General features: G+C 37.9%; 1 protein-coding gene across 1 annotated transcript in view; it reads right to left on the minus strand.

Moving 5' to 3' along the window:
• The window catches only part of SMAP1 (small ArfGAP 1), a 92,997-nt gene that overhangs the window by 52,358 nt on the left and 24,404 nt on the right, over positions 1 to 16,235 (minus strand). The window contains exons 3-4 of the mRNA XM_019613173.2: positions 15,892 to 15,977; positions 12,370 to 12,445 (exon numbers count right to left, since the gene is read on the minus strand). Coding sequence (XP_019468718.1) covers positions 12,370 to 12,445; positions 15,892 to 15,977 — 162 coding nt within the window. The remainder of the gene's footprint in view (positions 1 to 12,369; positions 12,446 to 15,891; positions 15,978 to 16,235) is intronic.

Consider the following 16,235-nt stretch of genomic DNA (forward strand, 5'->3'; position numbering starts at 1 on the left):
CCAGGTCCCTCTCTGCAGAGCTCCTCTCCAGCAGCTCATCCCCCAGCCTGTATTGGTGCATGCAATTATTCCTCCCTACGTGTAAGACCCTACACTTGCTTTTGTTGAACCCCATCCGGTTTCTTACTGCCCAGCTCTCCAGCCTGTCCAGGTCTCGCTGAATGGCAGCACAGCCTTCAGGCGTGTCAGCCAATCCTCCCAACTTCGTATCATCAGCAAACTTGCTGAGGGTGGCCACTATCCCCTCATTAAGGTCATTGATGAAGATGTTGAACAAGATCGGACTCAGCACAGACCCCTGGGGGACACCACTGGTTACAGGTCTCCAGCCAGACTCTGCACCACCAACGACGACCCTCTGCGCTCTGCCAGTCAGCCAGTTCTCAACCCACCTCACTGTCCACTCATCTATCCCACACTTCCTCAGCTTTGTTATAAGGATGTCGTGGGAGACAGTATCAAATGCCTTTCTAAAATCAAGGTAGACTACATCTACCGCTCTTCCTCCATCCACCCAGCATGTGACAGCATCATAGAAGGCCTCCAGGTTGGTCGAGCACGACCTCCCCTTGGTGAACCCATGCTGACTACTCCTGATAACCTCCTTTTCTCCCAGTTGTCTGGAGATGGTATCCAGCACAAGCTGTTCCATCACCTTTCCAGGGACGGAGGTGAGGCTGACAGGCCTATAATTACCCGGGTCTTCCTTCTTGCCCTTTTTGAAGACCGGAGTGACACTGGCTATCCTCCAGTCTTCAGGGACCTCCCCTGTTGTCCAAGACCTCTCAAAAATGATGGAGAGCGGTTCGGCAATGACCTCCGCCAGCTCCCTCAGCACACGTGGATGCACCCCATCAGGTCCCATGGACTTGTGCACCTTAGTACTGCCTAGGCGCTCACGCACGTCCTCTTTCCTGACTAAAGGGAAGTCTCCCATTCCCCACACCCTCTCACTAACCTCCAGGGTGTGGGATTCCTGCAAGAGAGCTTTTTCACTGAAGACGGAAGTAAAGAAGGCATTCAATATCTCTGCCTTCTCAGCATCCCCTGTTACCAGAACCCCCCCCTCACTTAGTAAGGGGTCCACATTCTCTCTAGTTTTCCTTTTGCTGTTAACGTACTTGAAGAAGCCTTTTTTATTATCCTTTATCACTTTAGCCAGATTCAATTCCAGGCGGGCTTTAGCCTTCCTCGTTGCGTCCCTGCAGGCCCTGACTACGTTGCTCTATTCTTCCCAAGTGGTCATGAACACCTTCTTGAACACCTCCATGGAAGAATATTCCACCGCTTCTCTAGGCAGACTGTTACACTGCCCAACCACTCCTTTGGAAAACAAGATTTTCCTAATATCCAACCTGAACCTCTCTGGCACAACTTGAAGCCATTCCCTCTTGTCCCACTGCTAGTTACCTAGACGTAGAAGCGGACTCCCACCTCACCACAACGTCCTTTCAGGTCGAGCATGCAAACATGAATGGGTGTTAAGGTCAATGTATTAGAAATTTTCATGAAGTGTTATTTTTAGCTTTTCTAAAACCTCGCTCTTGATATAGTGCAATGTGCTACCTAGCCTTTTATTAAAGAGATCAAGCTGAAGCTTTAGAAACCTGCATAAAGCTTCCATTAAACATGAAATTTACAGTGCTATCGTTCACAAGATTTGAGAGATTAAAAATGAGTGCATTATGAAACCAGGTCAATACACTCAGGAAGTTAGGAGCTGAACCAAATACAAAGGTGCCCTCGAGTGGCCAATTTAAATGCACAGAATATACAGGGAAATAATCTAAATCAGGAGGTCTACTCCATACTCATTTGACAGGTTTTAAGTTCAGCTACTAGATATGCTTTTCATTGTCTTTATTACAGCACACCTCCAATGCATGCCGACAAAATTAAATTAGTATTTTATTTTAAAGCAGTATCAATTACAGACTTGTAATAAATGCACATACACACAACCAATAGCTTACCACTTTTAAAGGTCTACTCCTGAAACACTGAAAGCAGCATATAAATGCTGATGCACTATTACCAGTACTTATGTCTGAACATCTCCAGAAGTTCATGAACTTAGCTGGTTAGGCTTTTTAGTTATTAAAACACTGATATTCAGTGCTCAGATTGCTGGACAAACACTACAGAAAAAAGATGCAGGGACCCACGTTTGAATGTGCTCACCCCTCCTTTATTCTTTTTTGAGTGCTCATATCTCATTTCAGGAATACAATGAAGTTTGTGCAAAACCTAGCTATAGTTCTGTATATGTGCAGAAGTACAGACATTCATAAAATTTTCATTGAGTAGACATGTAATGAATATTCTGGGAGATCTTTTTCAACAGCATTTGATTTTGATACTATATTTATTTTCCAACTCTAAGAGCATCCATACATACTGTTGCCTACTCTTTGGGGGGTTACTTAGCTTCTCCTTTAGACGTCCACATCTTGGGATGCTAGAGAGAATCACCTTAGTTTAAAGACTGACACTGGATAAATAGATACTTTTAATCTCTTACTCAAGTGCTCTCCACTTCCCCTGTCCAACATAAGAGTTATTTTCAATTTGCATTTCTTCCAGGGAAAACTGTCTTTAATAGAGCTTCCCAACATCTCAGAACACCTTTCTTCTCTAAAGTGGCAACACCTGCTCCACTGCATAGCAAGATAACGTACATTTTCATGATTGACACTGAACTGGCAATCATCAATATGGATTTCAGCTTTCGCAGTATTTTTGTCTGCACTGATATAGTAACTTGTAGTTAGGTCAGTCCACCCATGTTTACTCCTCATGGAAAGTAATTGATTCCTTATGGAAGCAGGGAAAATAAGATCCTGCTTCTTATATCAAATAACTCACTTAACCACTACTGGGCAAAGTCTAAGCTCAAGGCAAGTCAGTAGTGGTATACTCAGGTGTTGATTCTGGGGCCAAGCCTGCTTAACTGCTTCACTGATGACACAGTGGGACAGTTCATCACATCAAGTCCGAAGATACAAAATCAGGAGGAGGAGTAGATGTAGTATGTAGGCATGTTGCCATTCAAAACAGCATTGCAGGACAGCCCAACAGGAACGACATGGAATTCAAAGGGGAGCACCAAGTCCTGCATCTGGGGAAGAAAAATTTCATCCATCAGTCCAGGCTGGGGGTCAACTGAGTGGAAACAAGCTCTGCAGTAGAGAACCCAAAGGTCCTGGAAGACAAGCTGGCTGTGTGTCAGCAACATGTCCAGTTCTGGCCTATGTTACTGGTGGCTTAAAAAAACAAACCAAATCCCTCCCTAATATTACAAGAACTGTAGTGTTTTTCCTAAGTGGTCTATGGAAAACATAGGCCAGCAGGAGCAAGTCCAACAAAAGAATTCTAGAATGATTAAGGGATCGAAGCATCTTTCAGACATGGAGAAGCTTAGTGAGTTGAGAACTGTTTAGTGCAAAGGAGAGAAAGCTAATGCAGGAGAAGGAAAGAAATAGGGAGAAAAAAATATCTCAATGTGTATAAATACCTGGTAGCAGGGAGCTAGGAAGACTGAAGCAAAATGCTGCCTATGGTATTCAGATATTTAGTAAAAGGACCAAGAGAAACTGATCAAATTAAATCAAAAGAAATTCCACTGAAACAAACTTTTTAAATATAAGGGTTGTTGAATATTGGAGCAAGTTGCCAGGAAAGGTCTTCATCCCTGGAGATTCTCAAAACCCAAGTGAACACAGCTCTAAGTAGACTGTTCTAGCTGACCTGCCTTGAGCAGGTTGGATATCCCTAGGGGCTGCTCCAAGCTATTGTGTGATTCTTAATTTAACTCATTCCACCAGCATGAGCATACAAACAGTTTTATCCCACTTTCACTATCCTTGCCCTCAAATCATAGTTCTTGTGTGGTATTGTCATACTTCCTTTTAATACCTATCTTTATTAGTATATTTCAAATATAGTTATTACTTGATTCAAAAATTTTTCCATAGACCACTTAGGAAAAACACTATGGTTCTTGTAATATTAGGAGAAAGGTTTGGTTTGCTTTTTAAGCCACCAGTAACATCTCCCCATGCCAATGACTGAATGTTTCTCAATGCTAGCTACAGCTACTTTTCACCAATCCTATCATACCCAAATTTTTACATCTTAAATTGCCCACGTGGCATATATTACACAACGCATTTGCTGCACTAATCTCCTTTAAGACAACTTTCTGAAAAATGTGTCATCACAATCTTTAAATTCACATCACATTTTATCCAGTTGCCTGTCTAATTTCAACCCTCTTAAATTATACATAGTGTTTTAGAGCATGGAAAACGTAGATCCATTATTCTTTTCTTTCCATGAACTTAAGAGTTTCACAGAGCTTCTCCTGCATACATAATTCACACTTTTTCTTAAATATAGAAATTTTGTTTATTATTCTCTGAATACCATCAGTACATGATAATATATTCACACTACATGTAGTGGAATAGTTGGTGCCATATCATTATTTGTGAGTCTGAAAGTACCTAGAATGAGCTTGAGATGATTCACTATCCACTGTGAGCAATGCAGTTTCCATACGCATTCTGAGAAGCTGTGTTTTCTTCTTTAATACTTTTTTTTAATTAAAAACTGCAGAGATTGCTTGTGAGAATACCTACATCATTTATCTTTAGATACAAGCAACAGCTACTTCACTACTTCTTTTCTGTATTATATGTATGACATAACAGTCATTGTTGCTTTTTTTTTTTAATATCAAAGTGAGGGTACTATTTTATTTTATTTTTTGTTAGATAATATGGTGGCTTCAAACTCGACTTCCTAAAACTCTGAGAAACTTAAGTAATTTCTCTCGGCCATTGCATGTCTAAAGACATGGCCTTATTAACAACTTGCCCTCTACCTTATCAGTTATATACATTTGATTACAGGTATTTGGAACTCAATACAGAGATAATCAGTCAAAATGAATACTTCCTTCAGAAAAAGCTTTAAACAACATTTTACAGGTGCAGAACACAGTTTGCATTCTTTCCTGAGCGAACAGAGGGTTGAACCAAATCACCCCTTTAGCACTTCACCTTTATATGTATAGTCATAGCATTGAATTATTTTATTTTGAAAAAAAAAATAAATAAAAATTACAAAAAAAAAAAATAATCAGGCAAGCTACCCTTGTTCCAGCTACCCTTGTCCAAAAATCCAATCAATGTACTTTCATCAGCTCTGTTCAGACATTTACTAAGCCAAGAGCTTTGACCTTCCATAATGCCTTTCCTCAACAAGAAGCAAATTCCACCCACTGTTGCTACCTCAGACGTCATTCCAAATACTGGTGAAAAACACATTAAAGGCTAGACAGAAATTAGAAACGTTAAGAAGAGAAGCAGCTTTAGCATCAGCAAAATTGTTCTCTTGAGAAAGATGATATTCATATTCCTACACAACCAGACACTGTCTTCACATTAGTTAAGCAGATTATGCTTATTTGTTTCTTAGGAAACAAATACAGAGGAGAAGCAATACAGTCTAAGTTTTCAAGTTTAACAATTACATTTATTAATAATCTAAGACTCATCTTCAAAATTTTTCCAAACTAGAAAGTGATCTCAGAAAGCAATCTCCTAACTTTCAGTTCTGCATTCAAGTACTCAGTCTTCAGATTGGTTAGAGAATCAAAGGAAAGAAATAAGGCAAAAATGTGCACTTGTCAAATAAATGCTTTGTCTCAATGATCATAAAAGTTAACGCTTTAAGTGTGCTCTCTTTCTCTGGGTAAAAAAGTCAGCCCTCTAGTATTTGTTTATTCTAAATAGATTCTAAAAAACATATCCTATTTTCAAACTAAGCTATACATCATCTCTTTTCAGTATCACACAAATGTTTTGAAAGAATCAAAAGTTGTGATAGTTCAACTAAAAAGACCATCACCTTTAAATAAATTAGGATATTTTTCAACACTAGTTCTATTAATGAACTGCATACATTCCATTTTCAAGTCATTAAAATCTCTTGCATTAGCTGGTAGTGGTAGAAAATCTACGGTAAATATTGTTTCAGCAATACAGGTAACAAAAAAGGGAAAGAGAACCTGATCTAAAAGTCAAGAATAGCTTGATCTGCCATAGCTTCAACAATGAAAATATCACTAGAAGAAATAAAGTTAAAAAACAATTTTAAAAAATCTCCTTGCACAACAAGCAAGCAGGCTGTGATAGCTACAGTCTTCAGCTGGAATTCTCATCAACTTTCTTCTGGCTCTGCATCACTGCACATATCTACAGCTTTCTTGAAAGCAGTATGGCAAAGTAAGAGAATAAGTTATCCAGAAGCATACCAATATATCCCAGACAAAAATAGCAAAAAAATTGAAGAAACAAAAGAATTGTTGCAATTGTGCTAAGGTCTGGTGAGAGGAATAGAAGAGGAAAAGCCCAAATAGAAAAAAATCCCTGAAGACTGAGGGTGTGAAAGCAGCTGCCTGCCTCACTCAAATGGTATTTTTCCACTCGGGAGTCCCCTCTGTATACCCAGCTTTAGAACCATGCAAGCCTTCTCAGTCTCCTAAAAATAATGATAATTTTATATTTTGTTATCTCAGAATACGCCTTGTGTTTCTGATTAAGCTTTCATTTGCTCTGCTTGTATTTACTACAACACTTCTGTTAAGTCCTTCAGGTTATTTATTTAAGCATTCAGGTTCAGATTCTTGGGGAAAGGTATCTGGGAAGCTGCAGGCTGTGCTGCTTAAAACACGTTCCGGGAGAAAACAAGGAATAAGAAGTTTAATGGAACCCAAAGCGAGCAACAGATTTACTAAGCAAGAGTTTTTACAACTCAGATTGTAAGAGAAATAACTGATCTGCATGCTTTAGCACTCAGTTCTTGCAAGTTGTGTACAAAAGCAGCACATAAATACAGGATCTGCCTATGCTTAAAAGTGAAACTCGGGAGTAAGCCTGAAGTTGAATGGTATTATTGAACAGCTTCATATTAGCACCCATGTAAAGAAAAGTTTTAACATACACAATTACCTGATATCTCTGATACATGATGTCTGTAGTTGATTATAGAAGTGATGGAAGCACTAACCTGCAAGTCAAACATCACAGCATATTGCACAGCAAGATGTTTGTGCCACTGTACCTTAGATGCATCACGATCATAAAGACCCTTAATTCTTTCATTTTGTGAATTTTGTTTTAATAGATTCTATGCTGTATGTTACATTTTTTTCACAGCTTACATATTGCTAAAAAAAAAAATAAGAGGGCTTGGCAGAAAATAAATTTTAGGAGGACAATAGTATTCTGGGAGTATTTCAAATCAGTTGACTTATTGCTGCTCTCAATGTGATTATTCAATAAGAAAAAATGCCCACTATTAGCAACAGTAAGTCAGATGTGGTTTTCACAGCACAGAGATGACATATACCCCCAAGTAACACACACAGCTTCACATTTTTACTTGTAGTATTCCTCAATTCTTTTGAATTCAAGCATCCATAAAAAAGCCTACTGAACACTACATCCTGCATGTTTCAAAATTCCATCATGTCAAAGCAAAACAGGAAGGTAGCTGGCCACACTGAGAGACTTGGCTTAAGCAGTCGATTGGTAGAAGTTTTAACAAATCGAAGTCTCACCACAGTATGACTGCAAACTACTTTCTTTTATACCAGTGTGACTCTTACTGATGTTGTACAAGAATTACAATAGCACTGAGCTGAGAAATATTACTTCTAACTGTCACAGGCTACACAGCTTAAGTGGAATGTGCTTTGATAATAAGTATACATTTTCCTAAACATAATAAATATCAGATAACTGCCTGCAAAGTCATAGCCATAATATCAGAAACCTACAATTGTATGTAAGCAGTTACAGATTATTACAACTGTGTGATACTTTCAGAAGTTACAACCTTCCATTCTTTGGGCTGGCCTAAAAGGTAATTGCTTCTGTGAGTAAAATAGCACATCTGCCTTAAGGGCTTTCTTGAGGATTACATTTCCCTAAACTACCCTTAACTTCAGGGGAAAAAATAAATAAATAAAATAATATATATATATATATATACACACATACACATACACACACTCCAGTTTATCAAGCTTGATATAAATTGAGCTGTCTGGCACTTACAGAAGTTATAGCCTCATTCCATGCTTGTTGCTCATCCCCTGCATCGAGCCAGATTTTGAAAAACTGATACACAGAAAAGATACAGCTCACAGCTGTGCAAAGTCAGCAGCATATTACAATAGTCATATTCAGTACATCTGTCTGAAGATACTCCCACTAGGTACAAAAAGTAAAATATTTGCTTCATTTGGTACAGTAATTTATCTACCATTCTTTTTCTCTGTGTACACCAGAATAAAACTTTAACAAGTCAAATACTGCACCCTTAGCAGCAGTTAAATTAGAAAAGTAATCCATGAAAAAGTCAAGTAATCATTAATCTGGAAATAAATTATTTCTACAAATGCAATGTTAGATGTTTTTTCTAAATCCTTTTCTCCTTGTTTTACAGTATAATGAAACAGCAAACACAAGTGTTCAAACTTTGGAATTATTAGAATGTTTCAAGTTTAAATATTAAAACAATAAAATGAAAGGCACTCAGAACTCATCCACATTACCTTCCTCCTTAAATTGTCAGATTGATTTTAACCGTATTTTTCCTCAGGATTTTTTTCATGGCTTTTCTTCCCCCCCCCCACCTTGATTTATTCAAACTGCATTGCTTACTCTGAACTAGAGTTACTGCTTTTTGGTTTCACCTAAAGTACACATGAAAGTAAACTTAAGAAAAGGAACAAGCTTAGCATGATTGCCTTCGTAAGCTCTTTACTTCCCTAACCTGATATAGTGCCTCACTTTGACAATTAGGGTCTATCATTCATGCAGCATTCCAAGATTTTTCTCAAGGAAAAAAGCTTAAGACCTTAGTTTAGGATTAGCCCTAATGGATATTAGGCTGTGTCCCACTGCTGAACAAAACAAAATCAGTACCATCACCCCCAAAACCACACATCCTGCTGTTTAAAAGGATGTCAGGGTCTGAATTCTAAAGCCTATATTGTGTCTAAGCAAGAAAACAAGCAACTGTGTACCGGTAATCCAACTTCAAAGAGCTGAGTAAATTATTCCACTTATTTAGTTCTGAGCATTGATACAAAAAAATCAGCATTTCACATATTCCCTGTACAGAAAATTGAAATCCATGCATTTTAAATTATATTTTAAAGTCAGAAATTAGAAAAACTTACAATGCTGAGTCTATTTGATTTCTGCTGAAATGCATTATTGTTTAAAATGTAACCAGCCAATAAAATATAGTGCTGTAGCTTTATCCTGCATTGCTTTTCAGTTTTTTTTGACCAAATAAATAAATAAATAAATACATACATACATACTTTTTATACATGCTTATTTCAAGCCTGCATATTTGAAAGCCCTACTGGCCAGTGGGTAACTTTGTTTTCACAATAAGGGCCTCTCAAGACCAAATTCATCATTACAGCAGTTTTGTCAGAAAAGACACCTCAACTAATTGCACTTTGATACAAGATGACTGAGCATCGTGGAATTAGGAACTGAACTTGACATATATGCTCCTGACTTCAACAGGCAGAGTACAGTAACACAGACATTGTACTGTGAGACAAACCTGAAAAGCTTACAATTTTGTTGAAATTAATCTAAGAAAAACAGCATATGGTTTTGAATTTTTTTTCTCAAAGCGTACAATTTTTATGCAACTTTTAGTTATTATCACAAGCACCTTGAATAGTAAGACCAGATCTGGGAACATTGCCCTTGAGGTTTTTGGTACCACTACAGCAAAATTGCTGGACTTAGTTTAGGTATTAGGAGGAAGTTTTTCACACAGAGGGTGGTGACGCACTGGAACAGGTTGCCCAAGGAGGCTGTGGATGCCCCATCCCTGAAGGCATTCAAGGCCAGGCTGGATGTGGCTCTGGGCAGCCCGGTCTGGTGGTTGGCAACCCTGCACATGGCAGGGGGGTTGAAACAAGATGATCATTGTGGTCCTTTTCAACTCAGGCCATTCTACGATTCTATGATTAAGGAAAGCAGCAACCCCAAGGCCTAGTGAGCCTGCTTTTGCACCTTTTTGACTTGGTCATAGAAATGACAGTAAACACACACACACCCCACAGAACCACAGGGGTTATAAGGGACCTCTAGAGATCATCATGTCCAATCCCCTGCTAAAACAGGCTCCCTACAGTATGTTGCACAGGAAGGTGTGTCCAGGCAAGTCTTGAATATCTCCAGAGAAGAAGACTCGACAACCTTTCTAGGCAGACTGTTCCAATGCTTCATCACCCCCGCAGCGAAGGGGTTTTTCCTCATGTTCAGATGGAACTTGCTATGTTCTAGTTTGTGCCCACAGACACCTATTCTGTCACTTTGCTTCCTCACTGAGTAACGTACCCAGGAGAAGGAAAGAAGCATACTGGACATCCCAAAAGAACACCCACCTCCACCTTTTCTCCCTCTTTCCTGTCAGTTCAAGGCTCTCTCAAAAGATAATCACAGAACAACATAAAAATACAAGTGCAGAAGAGCTGGGCTGAGAGCCAAGGAGAACAAGAAGCAGATTGGGAGGCAGGCACCACACTTGTGTGAATTTGCAGGGCTCATCTATTGTTCAAGTATTTCATAATCAGATTGTGTTCCTATATTAAACAAATTATGCAATATATGAAAGTCAATAAAAGAAAAGCCCAGGCAAGATGAAATAAAATGCTGTTTCTTATTCAGTAGTAACATTCATCTCTCCAGCTTTTCTGGATTCTATTCTTAATGCTAGGACAAATAAACGATTTATATTAGTCTGCAGTACCATAAGCAAAATCTGATTACTCATTCAAATATACTATAGCAGAAGTAGATTGTCACATGAAACAACTAGGCTCACTGTTTAAGGCAACCTTGCAAGTCTTTTAAAGAAGTATGGGAACAAATCCTTTAAAATCATTTTTTACCTCAGGATCAAAGTAAACAGCAGTAAACTGTAGTTTAGCTGAAGTAACCTTCCCTCTACTTCAATAGAGCTTAGTGAAATTGACTTCTCTACTTTGCAGGCCGTTCTAAACCTTCTAAAATAAAAATATCATTCAAAGATCCACTTTATCAGATGGCAAAGGTAGGATAAATAGCCAGTCTCTACTCCTATCCTGATATTCGTTCTCTAACAAAGTTCACTAACTAGTCAGGTTGACTAATAAGTTTTGTGTTAGGCCATACCTAAATAATGCAGACGTACAAGAATTTAAGCATACATACACGTATATAAAAATTAAGCAGCATGAACTAGATTGTACGCTCCATAAACAGTATCAAAAGAATAGTAAGACTCTGTACTGCAATAAAATCATCTTGAGCGAGATCATACAGCATGTGTGGGACAACCAGGGGATCAGGCCCAGGCAGCATAGGTTCATGAAAGACAGGTCCTATTTGACCAACCTGATCTCCTTTTATGATTGAGTGACCTGCCTGGTGGGTGAAGGAAGGACTGTTGACATAGTCTATTCAAACATCAGCAATGCCTTTGGCACTGTCTCCTACAGTGCATTCTCCTGGGGAAACTGGCAGCTGGAATGGGCTGCCTAGAGAGGCAGTTGAATCACCATCTCTAGAAGCATTAAATAAACATTTAGATATTGTACTAAGGGACACAGTTTAGCAGGGAAATATCAGAGGTAAGTGGACAGTTGAACTAGATGATCTTGGTGGCCTCTTTAAACCTTTGTGATTCTAGCTTACATTTTAAAATTGCTTTGTAAGAAAGTCATTTATTAGCTTACTGCGGCAAATGCACAGCTATTGGATTAAACAGCCAGTATGTCTTATTGCCCATGTTTGCTGTCACAACCTCAGCGGAAGCAAGGTTTTAGCATTTAGCAGAGCAACAAGACCCACAGATTAAGGGCCTACAACATCTTAAAATCTCTCATCAAGGTACTACAAAGAATGAGGAAAGAAAGACAAGAGGAACAGTAATCCCATTTTATTCCTGTAACACGGAAAGAGATGCACAGAAAGAACTCCCAAGTGTACCGTTAAAGAACTATCCATCACTAAAAGAGCAGAACACCACAATACACAAGTTCTGAAGAAAGCTATTTCTTGGGTCATAATGGTTTGCTGTTACAAATGTAATAGACAATGCACGTTGTACTTGAAGGATGTAGGAATCAAATTTCAACAGATAAAAGAAAGCATTTATTACTGTATCAAAAAGTTTTCTACCACAAAGGACATTTTAACACGTGTAATGTTTTCTATATTTCTTTCATGTTACTTTCAAGTAAGAAAAGTGACAGAATTCTTAGCAAAAATGTTTACTTACATTGAAGGCATTAGCTGCATTTTTATCGTAATACTTCTTCTTTTCATACTTATCCCTGATGAAAAATTCCACGGCTCTAAAAATAGCTAGTTTAAGGAAAACATGCGTTCAGAAAACAGCACCAGTAACCTAAAAAGCAGGCGGGTTGTTCAAATCAAAGAACAGCAGCAGATTCTGTTCACTCAATCATTTTAAAACAGTAAAACAGAAAGCACTCTACAGAAAACAGTTACCACTTCATCATCAAAAAACTGCATCCTTTCAGTGCAGAAAATTAATCAGTTTAATCTTGTAATGAAACAATATCAGAAGCATATACTAGAAGTAGCCAAGTGTTCCACAGCCATGATATTTGCAGTTAGTATTTATAAGCTGCAGCACTGCAAAAACTTGCAACAAAGGTACTCATGTAGAGTAAGTAATTAAAGCACAGTTTATGATCATAACTTGGAAAAAATACTTGCTCTTCAGAAGAAATGTATATATCTGTTTTTCAATTTGAACAGAGGACTTGCACAAACATCTCTGTGGGAGGGAAAGGAAACTAAAGCAATATTAATCAAAATATATTGAACGAAAGGTGAAAACAGCAGCAAACATAATAACACTGAAACCAGAACATACAACTTGCTAGCTCAAACACAGATAGGGCACTAGCTATTTTCTTTAAGCATTATCTCAGCCAAATAAAGCAGCTCATCCAAAATAGAGTGAATATTTTAACTTCACTAACGCTGACTCTGCAGTACCTGTAGAATAAGTTTTAACTAATCTGTTCAGCCATATCATCCAATTTTGAAATCAAAGTTTCAGCTATGCAAGCTGAGGTTCATTGCATCTTTAACTTCCAGATCATTTTTTTCCCCTCAGTCAAGGGGAAAAATACTTTAGTTCCGTTCACAATCTCTTTAGATTAGCAGGGAGCTCACTATACACAGTTCCTTCCTTCTGAGCATCAAATTTTATCCTCAACAATAACACTTAGTTTCAAATGGTATGCAAGCACCACCTAAACACCTGCCTCATAAAAAGCTGCAATAACAAAATAAAAAAATATTCTTTCTGTTCTGCTTATGAAAAAGCAAAATTGCTTCAGACAGGTTCTTGGCAACACCAAGTAAAGTATTCACAGGCAGGCCAGTAGTCATATCCAGAAAGAAGACCACAACTCACACAGCTGGTGAAGGGGCTCTCAAGCAATGCAGCACTACTTCTCAGAAAGCAGCCTAGACCCAAAAGACTCTCTCCCTTTAGTGGCTGGCCCTTATATGAACCCAGCATGGCTCCACCCTGGGCCCACCCCTTCTTGTGGAACAACGTGCCTGTGCTCCCTGAGCCAACCACACCCCTTCACCAGGTGCTCAATGTGTTCAAGCCCTGACCTCACTGTTCTCCTACACTTTCATACCTCTTTTCAAATGTATTTGCATCCTAAAGAGTACCTCATACACTCTGAAATATCAGTATTAAGATAGCTATATACTCATGGTTCTTCACACATACTGAAGGACTGACATTTTGCCCAAAATCAAGGTAAAAATGAAACTGCAGATGAATGGAAGCCACAGAGTATGCAATACCCATAATTTTTCATATTTAATTAAGAATAGACAGAATTACTTCAGAAATTTTATTTTCAATCTGCATTACAAATTACTTGCTGCAATGCATAAACTAAGTGTGAGGACAAGAGAGAGAAAATATTTTTTTTTCCAGTTTCCCAAATTGAACACTTGATATTTGGGGCAGTTATAAAGTCTGAATTTTAAAAGTATTAACACAATCAGAAGTCTTCAAGTTTCACAAGGCTTATTTTTTTTCAGGATGCTATTACTCTGGGGTATTCAGTTGTGTATTTTGCATTCAAGGTAACCCACATCAACATACATGAATTTTTGAACCATGACAAAGTTTCTTTGGTCAGTAACCTCCCAAGCACTTATTAGCAGAATTTAACACATATGCCAAATCTGATTTCAAAGGCAAAAAGAACGAAGAGACCAAAAGAAAAGATTTAACCTGCTCTTGGAACAAAAACATTTTCAAACAGGAGGAAACTAGTGCCCACATACAAAACATGAAGATGATTCTCAGAGGTAGCTTCTAGGCCAGAATCCTGCCAGGCACAAGAGAAGATGAAAACATGCCCAGAAAGGTCAGTCTTGTGATAAAGAAGTAGAAGAGACTGGGGGATTTTTATCAGAGATTTCCCTCCTCTAAGTTTCTTGATGTCTCCATTCAGCTTCCTAGAAAGCAGAAGTACGAGTACATCCCAGTAGTACAGGAAACTAAAAGCTAGCATGGAATAATATATACAAATTCAATTAACATATAGCAATGGGTTTTCACAGTTCACCCAAAAGGTGATTCAGAATATTATGAATATTAACAAGCAGAATACTTGCAAGACAATGATGATTTTGTTTTACAGCATTACAGCTGGAAAACTACTGTGCTGTGTAGTTCCAGGTTTGTTTGTTTGTTTGTTTTAATTATGCCTAGACACATTTAACTCAAAAGCTACTGGAATATCGTCAGATTTGCTCAAATGCACATTATAATTAAGCCCATAACCATTTAAAGAAAATCTCTTGATACACAGCATGTCAAGCATACTATCTAATAAACAGAAGAATCAAAATTGCTTTTATATAGAGATAGAGAAAATTCAGATTCAGTTAAAACTAAGTCGGTTTATCAGCCTCCACAGCCTATATTAGACGTAAAAGAGCAAGGAAAAGATTCAGCTCGATTTAAGGTTTAAGATCTCATTATAATTAAGAGTTCCAGTAAGATCAAGTGAAGCAAATCCTACCTGTGGAGTACCATCACTAAATCAGAAGCTAATTAATTAATCCAAATTAATACTACTATAAGTTTTACAACGGATTCCATACATTTAAGAAAGAAGAAAATGAATTATTTGTGGCAGATAATTTTTACTCCAACCCCTCCTCTTCTAGATACCTGGTGATAAACACACACCAGCACAAGTGGCAGCTGACAGACGTCTGGTTTATTCAGAAATTCCCATGCTAATCATCTGTGCTCATATAGTTCACAGAGTACACAAACTTCAAGTTCAGAAAACCATACAGTTAATCTGGAGAAAGAAATCTGTACTTCACTTGTGTAAGATCCAGTGACTTATTTTACATTACCACTCAGCTTATTATATCTTGTTCAAATTCTTCTAACTATAGCTGGCAGTTATTCAAGACAAAGACAGAACTGAGAGCTCTCTGGTATCACTCCAACTTCCTACATATATGGAATTTATGCAGTCACTTCTTTTGACAGTAAAAATAAATGAGGCTTGCCAAATCTCATTGCAAAGTAGATTTGCTATAACTGAAGCAATTTAATTCTTTTCTGAACTGTTCCCAACTTCTACTGCTTTTTCTTACATGCCAATATCAATGAAATAATGAGTTGCCACATGGAGAATTTTCTTGAAATAGTGGTAACATCTAAATTGCATTTAAAATAATTTCAATATGAAAACTGAAGCAAAAAGGATACTGATCTGTTTGAGGTCTTCGAAAGTTCTCTGGTAGATTTGCTTCATAGAGTAGTCTTGCTTTAGTATTTCCCATTTCTTGCATGCACTAAGGAAATGTTGTAGAAAACAGTTAGTTCATGACCCTTGCATATTTCCAAGTATCTACTTGATACAGTCAGAATGCTAAAGGTGTGACTGAATGATGCTGCAGATTTTAAAGTACTTTACTGTCCCACAACTATTACACTTAACAAGCTTCAGCTTCTCAAACTCATTCAGCATACCATAAATTCTTATGAACATGAGTATTTCTGATCCCACACTTGAGAGGAGTTCAAATAATGTAACAAAATTATTCACAAAA

Source organism: Meleagris gallopavo, chromosome 2, assembly GCF_000146605.3.
Source record: "Meleagris gallopavo isolate NT-WF06-2002-E0010 breed Aviagen turkey brand Nicholas breeding stock chromosome 2, Turkey_5.1, whole genome shotgun sequence".
NCBI classification, from domain to species: Eukaryota; Metazoa; Chordata; class Aves; order Galliformes; family Phasianidae; genus Meleagris; species Meleagris gallopavo.